The 19,671-nt window shown below is 37.3% G+C and overlaps 1 protein-coding gene across 1 annotated transcript in view; it reads right to left on the bottom strand.

Moving 5' to 3' along the window:
* Positions 1 to 19,465, bottom strand: part of LOC123549030 (myogenesis-regulating glycosidase-like) — a 29,558-nt gene extending 10,093 nt beyond the window's left edge. Inside the window, exons 1-3 of the mRNA XM_045336795.2 lie at positions 19,369 to 19,465; positions 9,579 to 9,720; positions 692 to 2,424 (exon numbers count right to left, since the gene is read on the bottom strand). Coding sequence (XP_045192730.1) covers positions 692 to 2,424; positions 9,579 to 9,613 — 1,768 coding nt within the window. The 5' untranslated portion in view covers positions 9,614 to 9,720; positions 19,369 to 19,465. The remainder of the gene's footprint in view (positions 1 to 691; positions 2,425 to 9,578; positions 9,721 to 19,368) is intronic.
* Between the last annotated feature and the right edge of the window lie 206 nt (positions 19,466 to 19,671).

Raw genomic sequence — 19,671 nt, 5'->3', positions numbered from 1 at the left:
TGGCATCGTACAAGACATGCCTAAGAAATTCTGTTCTTGATAACATTTCATTTACAGTTAAGCACCTCACTCCTACTTTGCATTTTCTACTCAACCTCTCTTACAATTTTAACAATAAGAATTACACTTCATTTTTTTTACCATCTGAGTCTCTATAAAGTTAGCTTTTTTGTTCATATATGAACAAGCTACAGTGGTAGACCAGTCAATGTTACGTGTGCAACATATCTGACTTAACTTTCTCCTGTGGAAAAACTAATGTATGGCATAGTGCAAACAAGCAGTGTCAAGGGAGATAGAATTAATAACCCAACCAGCAGCACAGAAGTATTAAACCTTAAATTCAAAATCTCACTTCCATAGATGCCCCTTCCTAAATGACTGGATACAAACAAATGAGCCATGCCATGAGAAAACCAACGTAGTGGCTTTGTGAACAGCATGGATCCAGACCAGCCTGTGCATCCGCGCAGTCTGGTCACAATCCATACTGTTCGCTAACGGTTTCTCTAATTGCAATAGGGTTTGAAAGCGAACAGTATGGATCCTGACCAGACTGCGCAGATGTGCAGGCTGGTCTGGATCCATGCTGGTCGCAAATGCACTATGTTGGTTTTCTCATGGTGCAGCGCAAATCATTACCCAGCAAGACTATGACTGATACTTAAAGATTTTGGAATTTCTAACTTACCAATATGCTCAAACTCCCTTGCTGCTTTGATAACCAATGGAGCTACAATTTCTTTATGTTGTTTTGTAAACTGTTTAGCAATGGTTACAACTTCTTCATCATACAGCCATGGAGGGTATGAGAACATCATACATGGCATAAAGGCAGCTATACCCATCCATCTTACATATAACTCTCGATCAGGCTTGATCCTTTCTGTGTAGGATTCATTGATCACTTTCAATGTACCCATACCTCCTATAGTGTTTGGAATCACAAATGGGTATCCAAGCACACCAAGGGTCAGTACAGATGGAATGAGACTTTTAAGTCCACCGGTGTTTCCCCAGGACGATAGTTGACCAGGTAACTGTATGAATAAAGCACCTTTCTGACTCTTTGATGCAAAATTAGAAAATACTGTCAAGTCCATCTTTTCACTTATACTTGAAGCAAAACGTCTGGAAAACTTCTCAATATCCACAGAGTTAAAAACATTATTTGAAAAATTATAATAATCTGAAACTCCACCAATCAAATGAAATCCATTAATGCCAAATTCCTTTTTCAGTTCCTGTAATTTATCAATATACCAGTCAGTAACTTTATCATCTAATAAATTAACAATATTCGCCTCTTGCCCTTCGAAAGGTACCACAACTGGTTTATCTACCAAATCCTGTACCAGTCTAGTTTTGTCAGTATTTTCCACCACTGGTACAAATGGCGATACTGGTAAGAATGTTTCCATCTTATAGTCTCCTCTTAAAATCATTAGCGACTGCTGGGAGTTCGGAAATTTTGATTTATCAAACGGGTCAGATTTAAACAATGCTAAACTATTATCATTTATATCAATTAAGCAGCTTTCAAAACCATTATTATTTATTTCTTGTCCATACTTTAATAAATTTCCTTGATTTAGGGAATTTCTAAACACAGGATTGGTTGACCACATAGGGTACATGAAATAGTTATCTTTTGGAAGTTTTAGCGGTAAATGTACATATTTCTTTATCACATAACGATGAATTTTGCGGATATTTGCTGCTTTACATACTGTGTACTTTAAAACAGGCTTTTGCTCTGACTTAGAATGAAAACACATTAATTTATCCCCAGACTGGTTTATGCTCACATGAACAGGGAGTGAATTATCAACAATGACAGCAATTCCAGCTGAACTAATCCAGAACCAGTCCAGAGTATTTGCAAACACATTTGTCTTCCCTTTATAACTCTCCAAATCATGTGTTCTATACAACTGTAATGGAATGTCAGCTTTGTTAAGCGGCCATATTTGTTGATGAAGTAATGACCCGCCATACCATGTGAAATCAGACAGAGAGAAGCATGTATGTGGTTTATAATTTTCAAATAGTGGCGTCCAAGTAAGGACCTGACATTTAGCATGTTCCTCGACGACATTTTCCACTTCCAATTTCACTTTCGGATACCACGAAGCACAAAGGTATTTTGACAAATTATAAATAGCACAGTGACTAGGGTGGCCTCCTAATTCTTGAGAATCTGGCATCGAACCTCGCAAATAAACATTCTTTCCCTGCTTGTGAAAATACAGCCCTGTCTGGAAGTCAAACTCAATATCACCTAGCCATGCTTCTTTGATTTCTTGTTGAAGGTAAGTGAACGGCCTCCTCTTGAAGGAGATTATAGCATACGTGAGTAGAGTGACTGTGAATACAACCAGAAGCCAGAACCTCCAAGTCTGTACAATCTGTAGCCATGGATACCTGAAATGCAAAATGAAATTAAAATAGATAAATTTCAAAGCAAAGTGTTCCAAATAGTTGATAATATACTATAAATGTATTTCAACTCAATTGTAAAGAAACTTGAAGCGTATTTCAATTCGATTTCAGACTGCTTACTGCGAAAACTTCAAGCGTATTTCAATTCGATTTCAGACTGCTTCCTGCGAAAAACCAATCCTGGTGTCACATAGGGAGAGGTTGTTGTTATACTATAGAAGAGTCTCATAAAAGCTTGAAAAAGTAGCTAAACTCATAGTAGCTAAACTCATAACAGCTGCATAGCTACCTAATAGACCAAAAGGCGCATGTTATCACAAGCATGGCAGGGTTCTCGGAAACGCCGAAATCGGCGTCCCTGTACGCATAATTTGTCCCGGTATATGCGTGTTTATTGCAGCTTGGGAGTCCCCGGACACACGTTTCCGCAGTGGGACGCAAGCATTAAATTGATCACATAAACCTACGAATACACAAGGGGCGTCTTCGGGCGGGATGTTCTTGACACGAGAACATGTTCGTGGCGTTTTGGCGCCTGTTCCGGTAGTAAAGAATCACGCTCGAACACCAAGAACATGATCCGAGAACACAGTTTGCGGGTCAACATTTTACACCTCCTTTTACGGGGAGCACCAGGAACACGGTTCGAAAACACTCAACAAAATGGCGGCGAAAAAAAGTTCTGCACTTTTGTCCTTTCTTCTTTGTTTACATAAGTCAAAATACAAGTTAGCAACAATGAATCAACGGGGCAGTCCGCAGTTTCAGTGTTACAGATATCCTGTAGAATTTGATGTATTATTATCATTTCTTGTGGCAAAATGATGGGCGCAGCCACCTTGAATGTTCTTGATTGCACGTTCTTAGCGTTTGTGCGGCTCAAATTAAGAACACGGTTCTCCAGTATCTCGCACCGACACTTGAGTTATCAAGAACTTCCGCCCAAAGACGCCCAAGCTTTGACTCGAGAGCAAAATATGTGGGCGGAGTTACTCGCTTGTCACCGATAGCCGCGTATAGCCAATCAGTGTTGCCCGTTTCCACTACACCGCGAATCAGGCGAACTCATGTGATTGTCGGCGTGATTGCATATGCACAAATGACAACCTTTGATTGTAAACAACGGATTACAAAGCGTTCGAAGTAACTCCGATTGTTTTCTCACGTAATAATTACCATGCAGATCTAAAGAAATTTTTAGAAAAAGTGATAATTAGGCTTAATTATGAATGTCCGAGTAATTTTAAGATGCTGTCGATGCGGTCTTAACGTGGTTATTTTTTTCTGCAAAATTGCCGATGTTACTGAAGAAGCATTATGTTGATCATAGACATACTGCACATTCTTGTTGTATTGTAGACCAAATGTTTTAATGATTTGTATTAAAATAAAGGTAGGGGATTATGTCCAGGTAGATCCTAGTGTGTGTGTGGGGGGGAGTTTATCCTGGGGTGATTTTGTCCTACATTCATTTTTGATTGTATTGTTCACCTTCTGGGTGAAGAATTATGATTACAAAATGTCTATTGGTCTACACTTAATTTGACAGTACAATAGAGGCCTATGTTTTGACGAAACATTAAAAGTCTGTCCGTCAGTCTAGTTGGGACTGCAACTTTTTCAGCTTTGGGAGTCCCAAGACTGCAACTTGAAATTGCTAGTGAGAACCCTGCATGGTCTATTGTATTAACAATTTCAAAATGAGTAATATTATATTTCCAAACATTTAAAAATGTTGCAAGACAACATGTCATGCCACACATAATTTGTGCTTACAAATCCATTAGAGCCTAGCTAGGTCCCTACATGATGCATCTGATATTCATAATGTCTGTATGTGTCCTAGCTGCAATCATTTTGCAAAACAAAAAACTTGCATTCCACAGTTCACAAAGGAGTATAGGCTAGAAAGTCATTAATAAATCATGTAAAAAATCAAACCATTTACACAAATGTATTAAACAAAACAAGAGGGTCATGATGACCCTGGATCGCTCACCTGAGTGATATGAGCTTCATGTTTCAAATGTCAAATTGATGCTAAAACTTTAAGAAAGTAGGTTAGTAGGTCACATTCATGGTCACTGAAAGTCAGTTTTCACTGAAAGTCAGTTTTAACATCAGTGTGCAAAACTGTACATGTCATCCACATTTTTAAAGGCTGTATCTTAAAAAAACAAGAAAGTAGGTCAGAAGGTCAAGGTCACAGTCAGGTGACCCCTAATTACTTTGGATTATCAGGTGATTATAATTAAACAGTCTAGGAAATATGATCTGATAATTCTTGAAGAATTTTTTCCTATATAACACATATAACAAGTGACCCCCCATGCAGGGCCTCTTTTCACCCCATGGGCATAATTTGAACAATCTTGTTAGAGATTCACTAGGCAATGCTACATACCAAATATCAACGGACTAGGCCTTGAACTTTCAGACAAGAAGATTTTAAAAAAAAATCCTATATAAGTCTATGTAAAACTTGGGACCCCCAGGGCAGGGCATCTTTTCACCCCAGGGGCATAATTTGAACAATCTTGGTAGAGGACCACATGCTACGTACCAAATATCAAAGGCCTCTTTTCAACTAAGGGGCATAATTTGAATAACTTTGGTAGAGGACCACTAGGCAATGCAAAATACCTAATATCAAAAGACTATGCCTTGCAGTTTCAGACAAAAAGATTTTTAAAGTTTTTTTTCATGTGTAAAGCTATGTAAAATTTGGGACCCCCAGGACGGGGCCTCTTTTCATCCCAGGGTAATAATTTGAAAAATCTTGGTAGAGGACCACAAGGCAATGCTACATACCGAATCCCAAAGGCCTAGGTCTTGTGGTTTCAGACAAGAAGATTTTTAAAGTGTTTTCTTATATAAGTCTATGTAAAACTTGGGACCCACGGGGCAGGGCCTCTTTTCACCCCAGGGGCATAATTTGAACAATCTTATAGAGGATCATTAAATGATGTCACATGCCAAATATTGAGGCTCTACGCCTTGCCAATTTGGACTGTAACAGTGTTAAAGAAGATTTTTAAAGTTTTTCCTTTCGGTTGCCATGGCAACCAGAGTTCCCTGTGGAATTCAATTCTTTGAATAACTTTGGAAGGGGACCACCCAAGGAACATCCAGGCCAAGTTTCATCAACTTCCACCAAACGGTTTCAGAGGAGATGTTGTTTAAAGGAAAGTGTGCCTGGACAGACGGCGGACGGTGAGCGATCACAACAGCTCACCCCGAGCACTTTGTGCTCTGGTGAGCTAAAAATACATGGCACTCATATATAGGAATACTGTTTGTTTCAGTGCAAGACAGAAATATTTATCACCTGGTGATCATCAAATTTTCTAAAAGGGCATAGCCCAGAGTGAAATTTTAAGGTAAAATTATTACAAGGATCTTACATGCCTGCCTGTGTAAGACCGGTTTTTCCCAACCCGAGGGACAGAGTGAAATGGAAAACCGAGTGTTAGCAAGGTTTTTTATCCAAACTGTCCCGAGGGTTGGGAAAACAGCTGTCTTACACAGGCAGACATGTAAGACCATTTTTCTTGCCTATCACGTTCAAAACAGATCGTGGTGACAAATGGATTTGGGTATTTCCTTGCATTATTTTATAGTTTATGACGTCATAATAGTTCCAGTACTATGTGACGTCACCAAAGTGCATGCTATTTTAGACAAGATTTTTCCCTAGGGAAAGACAGGAATATCTATCCCTGGCGCGTGCTCAGACAAATGTATACTTCCCTCGCTGGGTAGGCAAAAAACTTTGATTTTACACGTAAACCAAAATATCTTTTTGTTTCATATCTGTTCAATAGTTTGAACTAATTCATCAATAATTTTTTGAAATTCAGTAAATTTGAAGTTAACGTGAAAAATAAACTAGAAAATGCTTTTGTAAAAAAGCGCATGTTTCCCCCAATGCAAAGTCCTATAGGCAAGAAGTCAATAGGGGTCAGGAGCAAAAGTCAAAGAGACACTGATGGTTGGTTGCAATAGGGATCATCTACTTGGCATGTCCAATCATCCCCCTAAATTTCAACACTCTTGGCCTAGTGGTTCTCAAGTCACTGTTCAGGCTTCTGTGACCTTCACCTTTGATCAAGTGATCTCAAAATAAATAGGGGTCATCTACTCTGCAAGTCCAATCATCCTATTAAGTTTCAATATTGTAGGTCAAGTGGTTCTCAAGTTATTTCCAAAAAATGATTTTACATGAACAGGCCACTGTGGCCTTGACCTTTAATAGACTGACCCCAAAATCAATAGGGGTCATCTACTCTGCATGTTCAATCCTCCTATGAAGTTTCAACATTCTGGGTCAAGTGGTTCTCAAGTTATTGATCGGAACTGGTTATCAATGTTCAGGCCCCTGTGACCTTGACCTTTAACGGAGTGACCCCAAAAACAATAGGGGTCATTTACTCTGCATGAACAATCATCATATGAAGTTTCAACATTCTGGGTCGAGATGTTCTCAAGTTATTGATTAGAAATGGTTTTCCATGTTCAGGCCCCTGTGGCCTTGACCTTTAACAGAGTGACCCTAAAATCATTAGGGGTCATCTACTCTGTATGACCAATCATCCTAAGAAATTTCATCATTCTGGGTCAAGTGGTTCTCAAGTTACTGACCGGAAATGGTTTTCAATGTTCAGGCCCCTGTGACCTTGACCTTAAACAGAGTGACCCCAAAATCGTTAGGGGTCATCTTCTCTGCATGACCAATCATCCTATTAAGTTTCAACATTCTGGGTCAAGTGGTTCTCAAGTTACTGACCGGAAATGGTTTTCCATGTTCAGGCCCCTGTGACCTTGACCTTTAATGAAGTGACCCCAAAATCGATAGGGGTCATCTACTTTGCATGTACAATCATCCTATGAAGTTTCAACATTCTGGGTCAAGTGGTTCTCTAGTTATTGATCAGAAATGGTTTTCAATGTTCAGGCCCCTGTGACCTTGACCTTTGACAGAGTGACCCTAAAATCAATAGGGGTCATCTACTCTTCATGACCAATCATCCTATGAAGTTTCAACATTCTGGGTCAAGTGGTTCTCAAGTTACTGACCGGAAATGGTTTTCAATGTTCAGGCCCCTGTGACCTTGACCTTTAATGGAGTGACCCCAAAATCGATATGGGTCATCTACTCTGCATGTACAATCATCCTATGAAGTTTCAACATTCTTGGTCAAGTTGTTCTCTAGTTATTGATCGGAAATGGTTTTCCATGTTCAAGCCCCTGTGACCTTGACCTTTGACAGAGTGACCCCAAAATCAATAGGGGTCATCTACTCTTCATGACCAATCATCCTATGAATTTTCAACATTCTGGGTCAAGTGGTTCTCAAGTTATTGACCAGAAATGGTTTTCAATGTTCGGGCCCCTGCGACCTTTAATAGAGTGACCCCAAAATCGATAGGGGTCATCTACTTTGCATGTACAATCATCCTATGAAGTTTCAACATTCTGGGTCAAGTGGTTCTCTAGTTATTGATCGGAAATGGTTTTCCATGTTCAGGCCCCTGTGACCTTGACCTTTGACAGAGTGACCCCAAAATCAATAGGGGTCATCTACTCTTCATGACCAATCATCCTATGAAGTTTCAACATTCTGGGTCAAGTGGTTCTCAAGTTACTGACCGGAAATGGTTTTCAATGTTCGGGCCCCTGTGACCTTGACCTTTAATGGAGTGACCCCAAAATCGATAGGGGTCATCTACTTTGCATGTACAATCATCCTATGAAGTTTCAACATTCTGGGTCAAGTGGCTCTCTAGTTATTGATCGGAAATGGTTTTCCATGTTCAGGCCCCTGTGACCTTGACCTTTGATGGAGTGACCCCAAAATCAATAGGGGTCATCTACTCTTCATGACCAATCATCCTATGAAGTTTCAACATTCTGGGTCAAGTGGTTCTCTAGTTATTGATCGGAAATGGTTTTCAAAATTCGGGCCCCTGTGACCTTGACCTTTGACGGAGTGACCCCAAAAACAGTAGGGGTCGTCTACTCCAGCAGCCCTACAACCCTATGAAGTTCAAAGGTTCTAGGTCAAATGGTTCTCCAGTTATTGCTCGGAAATGAAGTGTGACGTACGGACGGACGGACAGGGCAAACACAATATGTCTCCTGGGGGAGACATAATTTGATAGATATATTTTCTGCAGTGAATTACCATAATTATATATATATTATATAAATATTGCATTCCTGAGAGGGTGATATGAAAAATGTTCACCGCGAGATATATGAATATCGACCGAGGCGCCAGCCGAGGTCTATATTCATATTTCGAGGGGTGAACATTTTTCATATCACCCTCTCAGGAATGCAATATTTATTTTATTATACCGAAAGATTATAAGGGTCAAAGCATTTACTGGAAAATCAACATAGTAATTTATTTAATATTAAAGAGTAATTACTAACCAGATAATGAAGACAGAATTAAAGAGTATTTAATTGTTTTGGCGACTTTGTTGTGTAATAAGACTTTTTTTGATAGATTCAGTCGGGACGTTTACATATCGCTGACCCCTACAGTATATTTATTATAATATTTCAACATTGCGTCAATCAGTAGGCCTAACATTCGAAAAACGGCGATAACTTTCTTTTTTCTAAACAAAACATATAAGTGTGAGTACTCATTTTCTTAGTTTCGATTCAATATTAGATGAAAAGTTGTTTTCGAAATATTTTGCACATAGCATAAAAAGAAAATTGGCCAGATTCGCACATGCAAGAGCACCAGAAAAGGGTAATTTAATCCTAAAGTATAATAATATAAGCGCTTCGTCTTGAAATTTATCGGCTCAGTCTTTTAATCAATGCGTAAGTATCAATCTCTCAACGGGTGATATGAAAAAATAATATCACATGCGCAGAAAAACAAAATAACGCTGTTGCGCATGTGATATGAAATCATGGATCATATCACCTGCGCAGAAATTGAAAATAACGCTTTTGCACATGAGTCATAAAATCATTGGGGAATATGATATAAAATTCAAGTTAAACTAATGGGAAATTTGCATTGGACATTTATGTGAGGTATAATAATATATTTTATCCTAAAATTTCAAAAATTCAGTGAAAATCAGGCAAAAAACAGAAAGAGTCTTACCTGGATCTGATTCGTCTCCACTGTAGCCTCAACATGTCCCTGTCTAAAGTGTGCACTAATCTGAGAACCTAAGTCTACATTTTCCCTTTCAGCTCCACTTCTTTACCACTCTGTCAATTCTTTACATCATCTTCAAGCAAACCTGAATAAAGATTTTAAAAAATCTTTGCACTTAATAGAGACATGTAAAATACATTGCTTGGTGAAAGCAAGATACAATTTCTGAGTTTTCATTGAGTATTATATTAATATAGAAATTTACATTTAAATAAACAACTTTTTTAATGAAAGAATAACTTATAAATACATTATAAATGATACTGCAAAATGCTTATGATTATGACATTTAATCATAATTATACATAATTATTAACTCTTATCACACATAATTATCTATTACTAAGCAGATGCTGTCAGACAACAATATATAATTAAGTTAACACAATTCTCCTTCCTGTTAAGTGATAATATAAATGCTGCTGGGCTCACAAGTACCTAAACACATAATAAGCTATGGAAACAATTCCTTAATTATCACCAAAGGCCTGGGGTGGTGAGCAGGATCTGACATGTTGTATTCTTTATACACGGTGGGGAAACCACGTGACTAAATCGGATAACGTGCACGCAAAAGTGCTAAAAATAGGCCCGCTTCAGGTATGTTTTTTCACTATAACTTTTTTGTTCCACCATTGTTTTAAATGAGATTACGTGCATAAACCCCGCAATAAAAAGCTCTTTCATCGGATATATGTAACTTGATGAAACTCCCTCCCGTTTTTACGTAATCCTTGCCCAACCGATTCGAAAGATGCAAAATATTTTGGTAACGAACACGTCTGTTCACAAGTTACGCACCTAGCACAGATTCTGCAGAGAATTTTCGCTGGAATGTAGGTTTAAAATAAAGCTTGTCATTGTCCAAAGTCCTATACCAAATATTTAACATGACTATTCAGAAATATTAAAGATATCGTAAGACAAAAGGGTGCAGTAACGGACATGTTGCGATTTTCAGGAGGTGACGGACACGTCATTTTTCCCCAGAGGGTAACGTACACGTCAAAAACTATTTATCATGCATGTAGAACATCTTTGTCTTTAAATGACTGAACTGTAAACATTTTGATATTGTTAAAAAAAAGATGCAGATGCTGGGAACAGGCTGTTTTTCTTTCGGTAGGTTAGTATATACAGAAATGCTACAGTGAAAATGAATAGCAATTGGAATTTTATGGTCTAATCGTGTATGTTATTTTGACAAGTAGACATTGTTAGCAGTTGCCATTTTAAATGTCAACTTTTTTTTTCTCCAACTATCAAAAGTTAATTAGGTTTCTGGGAATAAACCATGTCCGTCTGTCAGCAGGGTTTAATCAAATCCATATGTTCAAATCTTCTTGATGACCCGTTGAACTGTAAACATTTTTTATATTGTTAAAAAGATGCTGAAATTAGTATAAATTCTGAACGATAACTGGAACGATAGCATGCTTGATAACCATGATTTTTCTTTATTAAAACGTTAAATACAGAAAATCTTTTTGTTTAATATGACAGCATGCACCTTATTTGAATCATTGACAAACTGTTTGAGTTCTATCATGCATGGGACCATAACAATCAGTCAATAATATAAACACGTTGTCGTTTAAATTATCGTGCGGGAGTAATGTTATTCTTTCTTTGGGTTAGTGACAGTTTGTTGGTCAGCTAGTTATTCATTTAGACCTCCTTACTGAAACAACATATCAGTATTGACCTAAATTTTGCATATCTAAGGACATAGTCATTCCATGGTTGATTAAATTATAAATGCTGACATATTCTGACAATATAGATCTATAAATGCGTCAGTTACATCCAAAGCTTTAAAGTAACAGCCTCGGTTATGTTTAGGCTGTTCATTTACAAAATCAGATACCTTATATAAGCATTAACGAGGTTACAATTAACTATTTTACTAAACTAAGCTATATTGGATCGCAAAAAAAGTTAGAAAATGTCGCAAAAAAGTTGATTTCTTTTTAACCAAGTACAGTTGACTTAGACAGATTTTGTGTCGCCTACTACAAAGTAGCTGCGACATATAGGGATCACTTTTCTGTCGTCCGTCTTTTTGTCCGTTGGCGACCGGCTGGCGTCCGTAACGCTTCTTGTCCGGAGCATAACTCAAGAAATAATAAAGGTGCTAATTTGTTACTTCATACAATGATCGAACACAGTGAGAGGATGTGCAGTATCAAAGAAACATAACTCTAGGTGGTCCCATTTTTCAATTATCTCCCCTTATCCTTATAAAAAAGACTTGTCCAGAGCCCAAGTCAAAAACTATTTGAAGAATTTGAAGATACTTTACACACTGACAGAGGAAGCGCAGTGTAATGGTCACATTTTTAAATTACCTCCCCTTATCGTTATATAGAAAGCTTGTCTGAAGCCCAAGTCGAAATTATATAAAGGATTGACTTGAAACTTTGCACATAAATAGAGGTCCAATGAAAGGAAGTACAGTGTCAAAGAACCATAACTCTAACTGATCTTATTTTTGAATAACCTCCCTTTATCTATGGAAAAAACTTGTCTGGGGCCAATGTCAAAACCATATAAAGGATTGTCTTGATACTTGATACATTGATAGAGGTCAGTGAAGCAAAGTGCAGTGTCAAAGAACCATTACTTTAGCTGACCCCATTTTTGAATCACCTCCCTTTATGCATGAAAAGGTAAAGCAAGAAGCTTGACTGAAGCCCAAGCCAAAAACTATGAAGGGTTGATTTGATACTTTGTACATTAATACAGGTCAGTGAAAGATAGTGCAGTGATAAGAAATCATAACTCTTACTGACTCCATTTTTAATTTCCTCTCTGTATGTTTAAGAAACTTGTATGGAATTAACTGAGTAAAATCAATGATATACAAAATATAAACATGTCAAAAAGAAAAGTAACAAGTTTTTTTCTGTTGTTATTTTTAGAAAATGGGTCGTCCGAAAAAAGTTTTTCCCACAACAGTGGTAGGTTCACGCTCCACTATGTCTCTTCTCGTGCGCCTTTAAATTACTTTTTCTCCGTAAAGACATTTCGCACTCCTGGCAAATATACTCATTCTCCGTGCTATAAATAGATAATAGTTTTACTGCTGTTACTCTCGGTGCAACAGTTATACCTATATGCTTATTTAATACTTCTTTTTGTTTGTCCCTTTCAAAAGTCAGAATCATAATTATGGTGCGGACAACTAAACTAACTATCGTTACTGGAAAGAACAAGTACTAGGCTTCCATCACCCGTAAGCAACTGTCAACTTTTTCACTCAAAGATACATGGTCAGTTGCGCATATGATGGATTTAGAGCAAAATAATTTCAAAATTTTATCATCTTGCCTATTTATGTATAGATATACAAGAGCTGTAAACGTGTTATTATTTCCAAGCTAGGATGAGGACCGACGCTACACATTTTCACTGTAGCATTTCTGTATATACTAACATACCGAAAGAAAAACAGCCTGTTCCCAGCATTTGCATCTTTTTTAACAATGTCAAAATGTTAACAATTCAGTCATTTAAAGACAAAGATGGTCTACATGCATGATAAATAATCTTTGACGTGTATGTTACCCTCTGGGGAAAAATGACGTGTACGTCACCTCCTGAAAAACCGCAACGTGTACGTTACCGCACCCTTTGTCTTACGATATCTTTAATATTCCTGAATAGTCATGTTAATTATTTGGTACAGGACTTTGGACAATGACAAGCTTTATTTTAAACTTAAATTCCAGCTGAAATTCTCTGCAGAATCTGTGCTAGGTGCGTAACTTGTGAACAGACGTGTTCGTTTCCAAAATATTTTGCATCTTTCGAATCGGTTGGGCAAGGATTACGTAAAAACGGGAGAGAGTTTCATCAAATTACATATATCCGATGAAAGAGCTTTTTATTGCGGGGTTTATGCACGTAATCTTGTTTAAAACAATTGCGGATCAAAAAAGTTATAGTGAAACAAGAGCTGTCTCCATAGGATGACACATGCCCCCGATGGCACTTTGAATGAATAGTTATGGCCAATGTTAGAGTTTAGGACCTTTGACCTACGGACCTGGGTCTTGCGCGCGACACGTCGTCTTACTGTGGTACACATCCATGCCCAATATTTTTAAAATCCAAGCATGAATGACAAAGATATGGACCGGACACGCCCATCAATGCACTATGTTGAAATATGACCTTTAACGTCTAAGTGTGACCTTGACCTTTGAGCTACGGACCTGGGTCTTGCGCACGACACGTCGTCTTACTGTGGTACACATTTATGCCAAGTTATTTGAAAATCCATCCATGGATGACAAAGATATGGACCGGACACGAATGCACTATCATGAAAAATGACCTTTAACGTCTAAGTGTGACCTTCACCTTTGAGCTACGGACCTGGGTCTTGCACGCGACACGTCGTCTTACTGTGGTACACATTCATGCCAAGTTATTTGAAAATCCATCCATGGATGACAAAGATATGGACCGGACACGCCCAACTATCATGAAAAATGACCTTTAACATCTAAGTGTGACCTTGACCTTTGAGCTACGGACCTGGGTCTTTCGCGCGACACGTCGTCTTACTGTGGTACACATTCATGCCAAGTTATTTGAAAATCCATCCATCGATGACAAAGATATGGACCGGACACGAAAATTGCGGACAGACTGACAGACCGACAGACTGACAGACGGTTCAAAAACTATATGCCTCCCTTCGGGGGCATAAAAACATACCTGAAGCGGGCCTATTTTTAGCACTTTTGCGTGCACGTTACCCAAGTTAGTCACGTGGTTTCCCCACCGTGTTATAAGAACTTTTGGAATTTCTCAAAATTAAAGATAATTTTACTGTACATTGTGTAAGTCAAATATGAAACTAGAAAATGCTTTTGTAAAAAAGCGCATGTCTCCCCCAATGCAAAGTCCTATAGGCAAGAAGTCAATAGGGGTCAGGAGCGAAAGTCAAAGAGACACTGATGGTTGGCTGCAATAGGGATCATCTACTTGGCATGTCAAGTCATCCCGCTAAATTTCAACACTCTTGGCCTAGTGGTTCTCAAGTCACTGTTCAGGCTCCTGTGACCTTGACCTTTGATCTAGTGACCTCAAAATAAATAGGGGTCATCTACTCTGCATGTCCAATCATCCTATTAAGTTTCAACATTGTAGGTAAAGTGGTTCTCAAGTTATTTCCAAAAAATGATTTTACATGAACAGGCCACTGTGACCTTGACCATTGATAGACTGACCCCAAAATCAATAGGGGTCATCTACTCTGCATGTCCAATCATCCTATGAAGTTTCATCATTCTGGGTCAAGTGGTTCTCAAGTTACTGACCGGAAATGGTTTTCAATGTTCGGGCCCCTGTGACCTTGACCTTTCACAGAGTGACCCCAAAATCGTTAGGGGTCATCTACTCTGCATGACCAATCATCCTATTAAGTTTCAACATTCTGGGTCAAGTGGTTCTCAAGTTATTGACCGGAAATGGTTTTCAATGTTCAGGCCCCTGTGACCTTGACCTTTAATGGAGTCACCCTAAAATCGATAGAGGTCATCTACTTTGCATGTACAATCATCCTATGAAGTTTCAACATTCTGGGTCAAGTGGTTCTCTAGTTATTGATCGGAAATGGTTTTCCATGTTCAGGCCCCTGTGACCTTGACCTTTGATGGAGTGACCCCAAAATCAATAGGGGTCATCTACTCTTCATGACCAATCATCCTATGAAGTTTCAACATTCGGGGTCAAGTGGTTCTCTAGTTATTGATCAGAAATGGTTTTCAATGTTCAGGCCCCTGTGACCTTGACCTTTGACAGAGTGACCCCAAAATCAATAGGGGTCATCTACTCTTCATGACCAATCATCCTATGAAGTTTCAACATTCTGGGTCAAGTGGTTCTCTAGTTATTGATCGGAAATGGTTTTCAATGTTCAGGCCCCTGTGACCTTGACCTTTGACGGAGTGACCCCAAAATCAATAGGGGTCATCTACTCTTCATGACCAATCATCCTATAAGTTTCAACATTCTGGGTCAAGTGGTTCTCTAGTTATTGATCGGAAATGGTTTTCAATGTTCAGGCCCCTGTGACCTTGACCTTTGACAGAGTGACCCCAAAAACAATAGGGGTCGTCTACTCCAGCAGCCCTACAACCCTTTGAAGTTTGAAGGTTCTAGGTCAATTGGTTCTCCAGTTATTGCTCGGAAATGAAGTGTGACGTACGGACGGATGTTACACAACATATATGTTTGCAAAAAAAAATCAAAACTTAATCGATGGTTATGTTATCATCTGGACAAAATTTTCAACAGTTAGGTCCTGCTTAAACTATTATCTTCCAAATAATAAAAGTGAGTGATATAATAATTATTTGATTTAATAATTCAAAAGATGAAGTTTGAAGAAGAGTTTAAAAAAAGAATTAGAAAAAAACTGTTCTTCTATTTATTAAAAATGATGACAAAAAGTTAATCTAGTCACGGTCAGTTCAGGTATATGGCCGTTTCATAGTCAAAGTTGCCTTACTGTTTAGTGTAAATCATACAAACGGGTGTAACCAGCTACAGGACAATAAAATAAATATCAGACAAAACTGAAATGTTTCAAAGTTCATTTTTATTCACATTAACCACTATGATATGCCACGATGATAAATATTCTATAGATATATGAACTTTAATCTTGACTGTTTTGTCATGTGACATGGTGCTAAGCTAAAATTGCCTTAATAATGATCACATTGCCAGTATTTCCTGGAAAAATATGTAGAAACTGAATAAAGTAACTGTCAGATATATCACAAATAACTGACCTTTAACATTGTGCAGTTACTTATGCCTTATGGTGACTAGACTAGTTATTTTTTTAACTTAAATGTACTTATTTAGTAATAAAATGTACAAAGTTTAGGACTTTCTAGAATCATCGTCAAGTCATTGTATGCGACATTTGCATAATTTCACACATCTTTTTATAAATTTAAGTCCAAATAAAAGCTTGATTGGACATTTAAGCACAATCGGGCAATGTGACCAGCCCGTTAGTCCAACAAATTTGACCAATCCTAGGAAATATTGACTTATTTTTCTTGCGGGCAATATCTCCACTCGCTTCAAACACCCGAAAGACCGAAATAGTGGAGGAAATTTCCGATGAAATTTTCATTGCTGTCGACGCTTTACATGCTATAGGTTTAAACGTTGATAATAATATGTCACAAATTAGACATAAATTCAAATAGAACTTAATATATATATGTATCAAAAGGGAATTCAATTCCTCCTTGATTTATGTAAAAATTATCAAATAATTTCCAAAACTACAAATTTTCTGGTGATTTAAACCTATGTATGTACTGTACACGATTAATGTTTACCTTGTCTACATGCAATATGTGACAGCGATAAAACCATAACTTTACACTGGAACAACTGATACGGGGACTGGAATGCGGCATTTATCTTAGTTTATCCTGTCGTCCAATTGAAGCGTATGCCGTAGGTTATTCTGCTATTATTCACACGCTTATGCCTTAGAGTTTAAATCGTCCTTTCAGTGAAAGTCTGGGAAAGCATTTGTTGCATTTTTTGTTGAAAAAAGCTCTGCCATGAAATTACTGCCTGCATCTCTTTTTAAATGGAAAATATCTACATTAATGTTACATTTCGCCCTGTGAAAATGGCTAAATCTAGGCTTGTTTTACCCAGAGAGAAAGATGTCGTTTTTTACATGCTACATTGTATTTGCCATGTTGATTCAGAGTATTTAGAACAATAAAATTAGGACATATTATGATAAAATTAGCAAGTCGAAGCTGTAAACTGTTCCCGTAAAATATTTTTTTATGATATTGCTTTGTTCTTCACCATTTAAATGCGTTTGGAGTACTAAATGTAAATTCGTTGTCGGCCTTTTTTTTAAATTTCATTGTTATTATAATTTAAATACATCGTATTTTTCACACATCGGATTTACGATTAAATTAATTTTTGGAGTTTAAACAACAATCTCGTTTGAGTCATTCTCTACTGCAAAAAGAATGTTTCTGTATGTAGAAATCTAACATTATAAACAATAATTATAATTATGGCTCTACAAGATTAAGAAAAGTGTCAGCTTTCTGTTGACATTTTTTCTTTATTCAAATCCAACAAAAACCGGCCCATTGATAAAGGTTTGAAGTTACGTGGTGAAATATTTATACAGTCAGGGAAGTGAGCTCGAGTTAATTCATAATAATTAAGCATATCACCACATGCAGTCGCATGCTGTTTTTCCTTCAGAATCCCTTAAGATCAATCTCTGATCATCTAATTATCGCCACTTAACATGTGACTGATAAACCCTTTGAACAATAAATGTTGTAGATCCATGATTAACATTAGGTAATTATGCTAATTACACACTAATCGACAGTGGCGAAAACAAAATATTGATCGCTAACAACTGGTCGATATTTACAGGTATGAACAACAGGATAAGACAGATAAATGTATTGATTTATACGGACTGTCTACTCCCCATATTTGACAAGCTTGCTGTCACTGAGTTGCTTTTTAATTTCTGACTTTTGCAGCCACTGCACAGTTACAGTTTGACCGTCACAATATAAAACAAGGCAGTGGCTACGATTACGGTACCGTAATCCTAGCCTTTGGTTCTAGGATTACGGAAGTTCCGTATTCCTAGACAACTCTATGAGGATAGGCTAGGATTATGGAAGTATTTAAGAGACATCAAAAATATGTTAGGACATGCATAATGATGTTGTAAACTTCTTATTTCACTTTATTAAAATAGCGATTTTTTGATGCCTGCCTTATTATTCCGTGTTATCTATCCGCCATTTTGGGTAAGTATAATCTTAAACGCTATATTAATGGCGGCCCGCGGAAATATTATAGAAATATGAGCGTAAAAGTTAGGTTTAAAAAAAATATTCTATACTTTGATTTTTTTTATTTAAAACCATATTGTATGTTATTAAAGACCATCTGTGTTGATTTGATGACAAAAATTGCAGGTATATATGAAACATAGATAATTCTATAATTAATATTTCCGCGTGCCACCATTAAGATTATACTAACACAAAACAACGGATCGATAGCACAAAATAATAGTGAAATAAGTAATTTTAAAGCGTCATTTATGCATGTCCTTTAGAACATATATTTGATGCCTTTTAAATACTTCCGTAATCCTAGCCTATCCTCATAGGGTTGTCTAGGAATACGGAACTTCCGTAATCCTAGAACCAGAGGCTAGGATTACGGTACCGTAATCGTAGCCACTGCCATAAAACATGTATGTTGGATTAGTTCGACTACTCCCCGTATTAGACCTTTCTGCTTTACATGACTGTGTACTATGATTTATCCTCCATTATTTTGGTCCTTCGAAGTTTTGACGTTAAGATTGCCCTTCACAAATATAAAACAATCTGAAAGTCGAATTATTTTGACTAACCAGCCTGTCAGATATACGTCGGAAATTTGACCACATTCCTCAAATCAATCAGTCAATACTGGCACATTCCAGTTACTTCTAGCGCTTTTACAGGGTCATTTCTTATAATGGAAGTCTATGGAAAAAACAGTGCCTGACCACCAAGCTTAAAATATTAGAATATTTTGTCGCGAAAACAGACTGCAATTCAAATAAACTGACTTAAACAAAGATTATTAAATATGAGAAATTATTAAGTATTTTATTTAAGAGAGAAATAAACTGTACCTTTCACATATCATTGCTAGCACAACAGTAAAATGGATTAATTAAATAAAACAAAATTGTGTAAATTTCAGAAATTATCTGCCCTTGCGGAATTTTATCGGCTAAATGCCGGTAACGGGACATACGGTATTTTAGCCGTTTTAGGCTGTACAGTAAATAAATTTGCTATAATATGTTCTATATAAAATTTACTCTCTTCTGAGAGGTATAACACATGGCCACTGCTACCAGGTCCATTTAAAAAAAGAATTGTCAAGAAATAATGCACCATTAATCAGATATTAATCAGGCTGATAAGAGAGA

Source organism: Mercenaria mercenaria, chromosome 6 (genome assembly GCF_021730395.1).
Source record: "Mercenaria mercenaria strain notata chromosome 6, MADL_Memer_1, whole genome shotgun sequence".
Classification (NCBI taxonomy): domain Eukaryota; kingdom Metazoa; phylum Mollusca; class Bivalvia; order Venerida; family Veneridae; genus Mercenaria; species Mercenaria mercenaria.
This window is presented reverse-complemented; position numbering and strand designations above follow the sequence as displayed.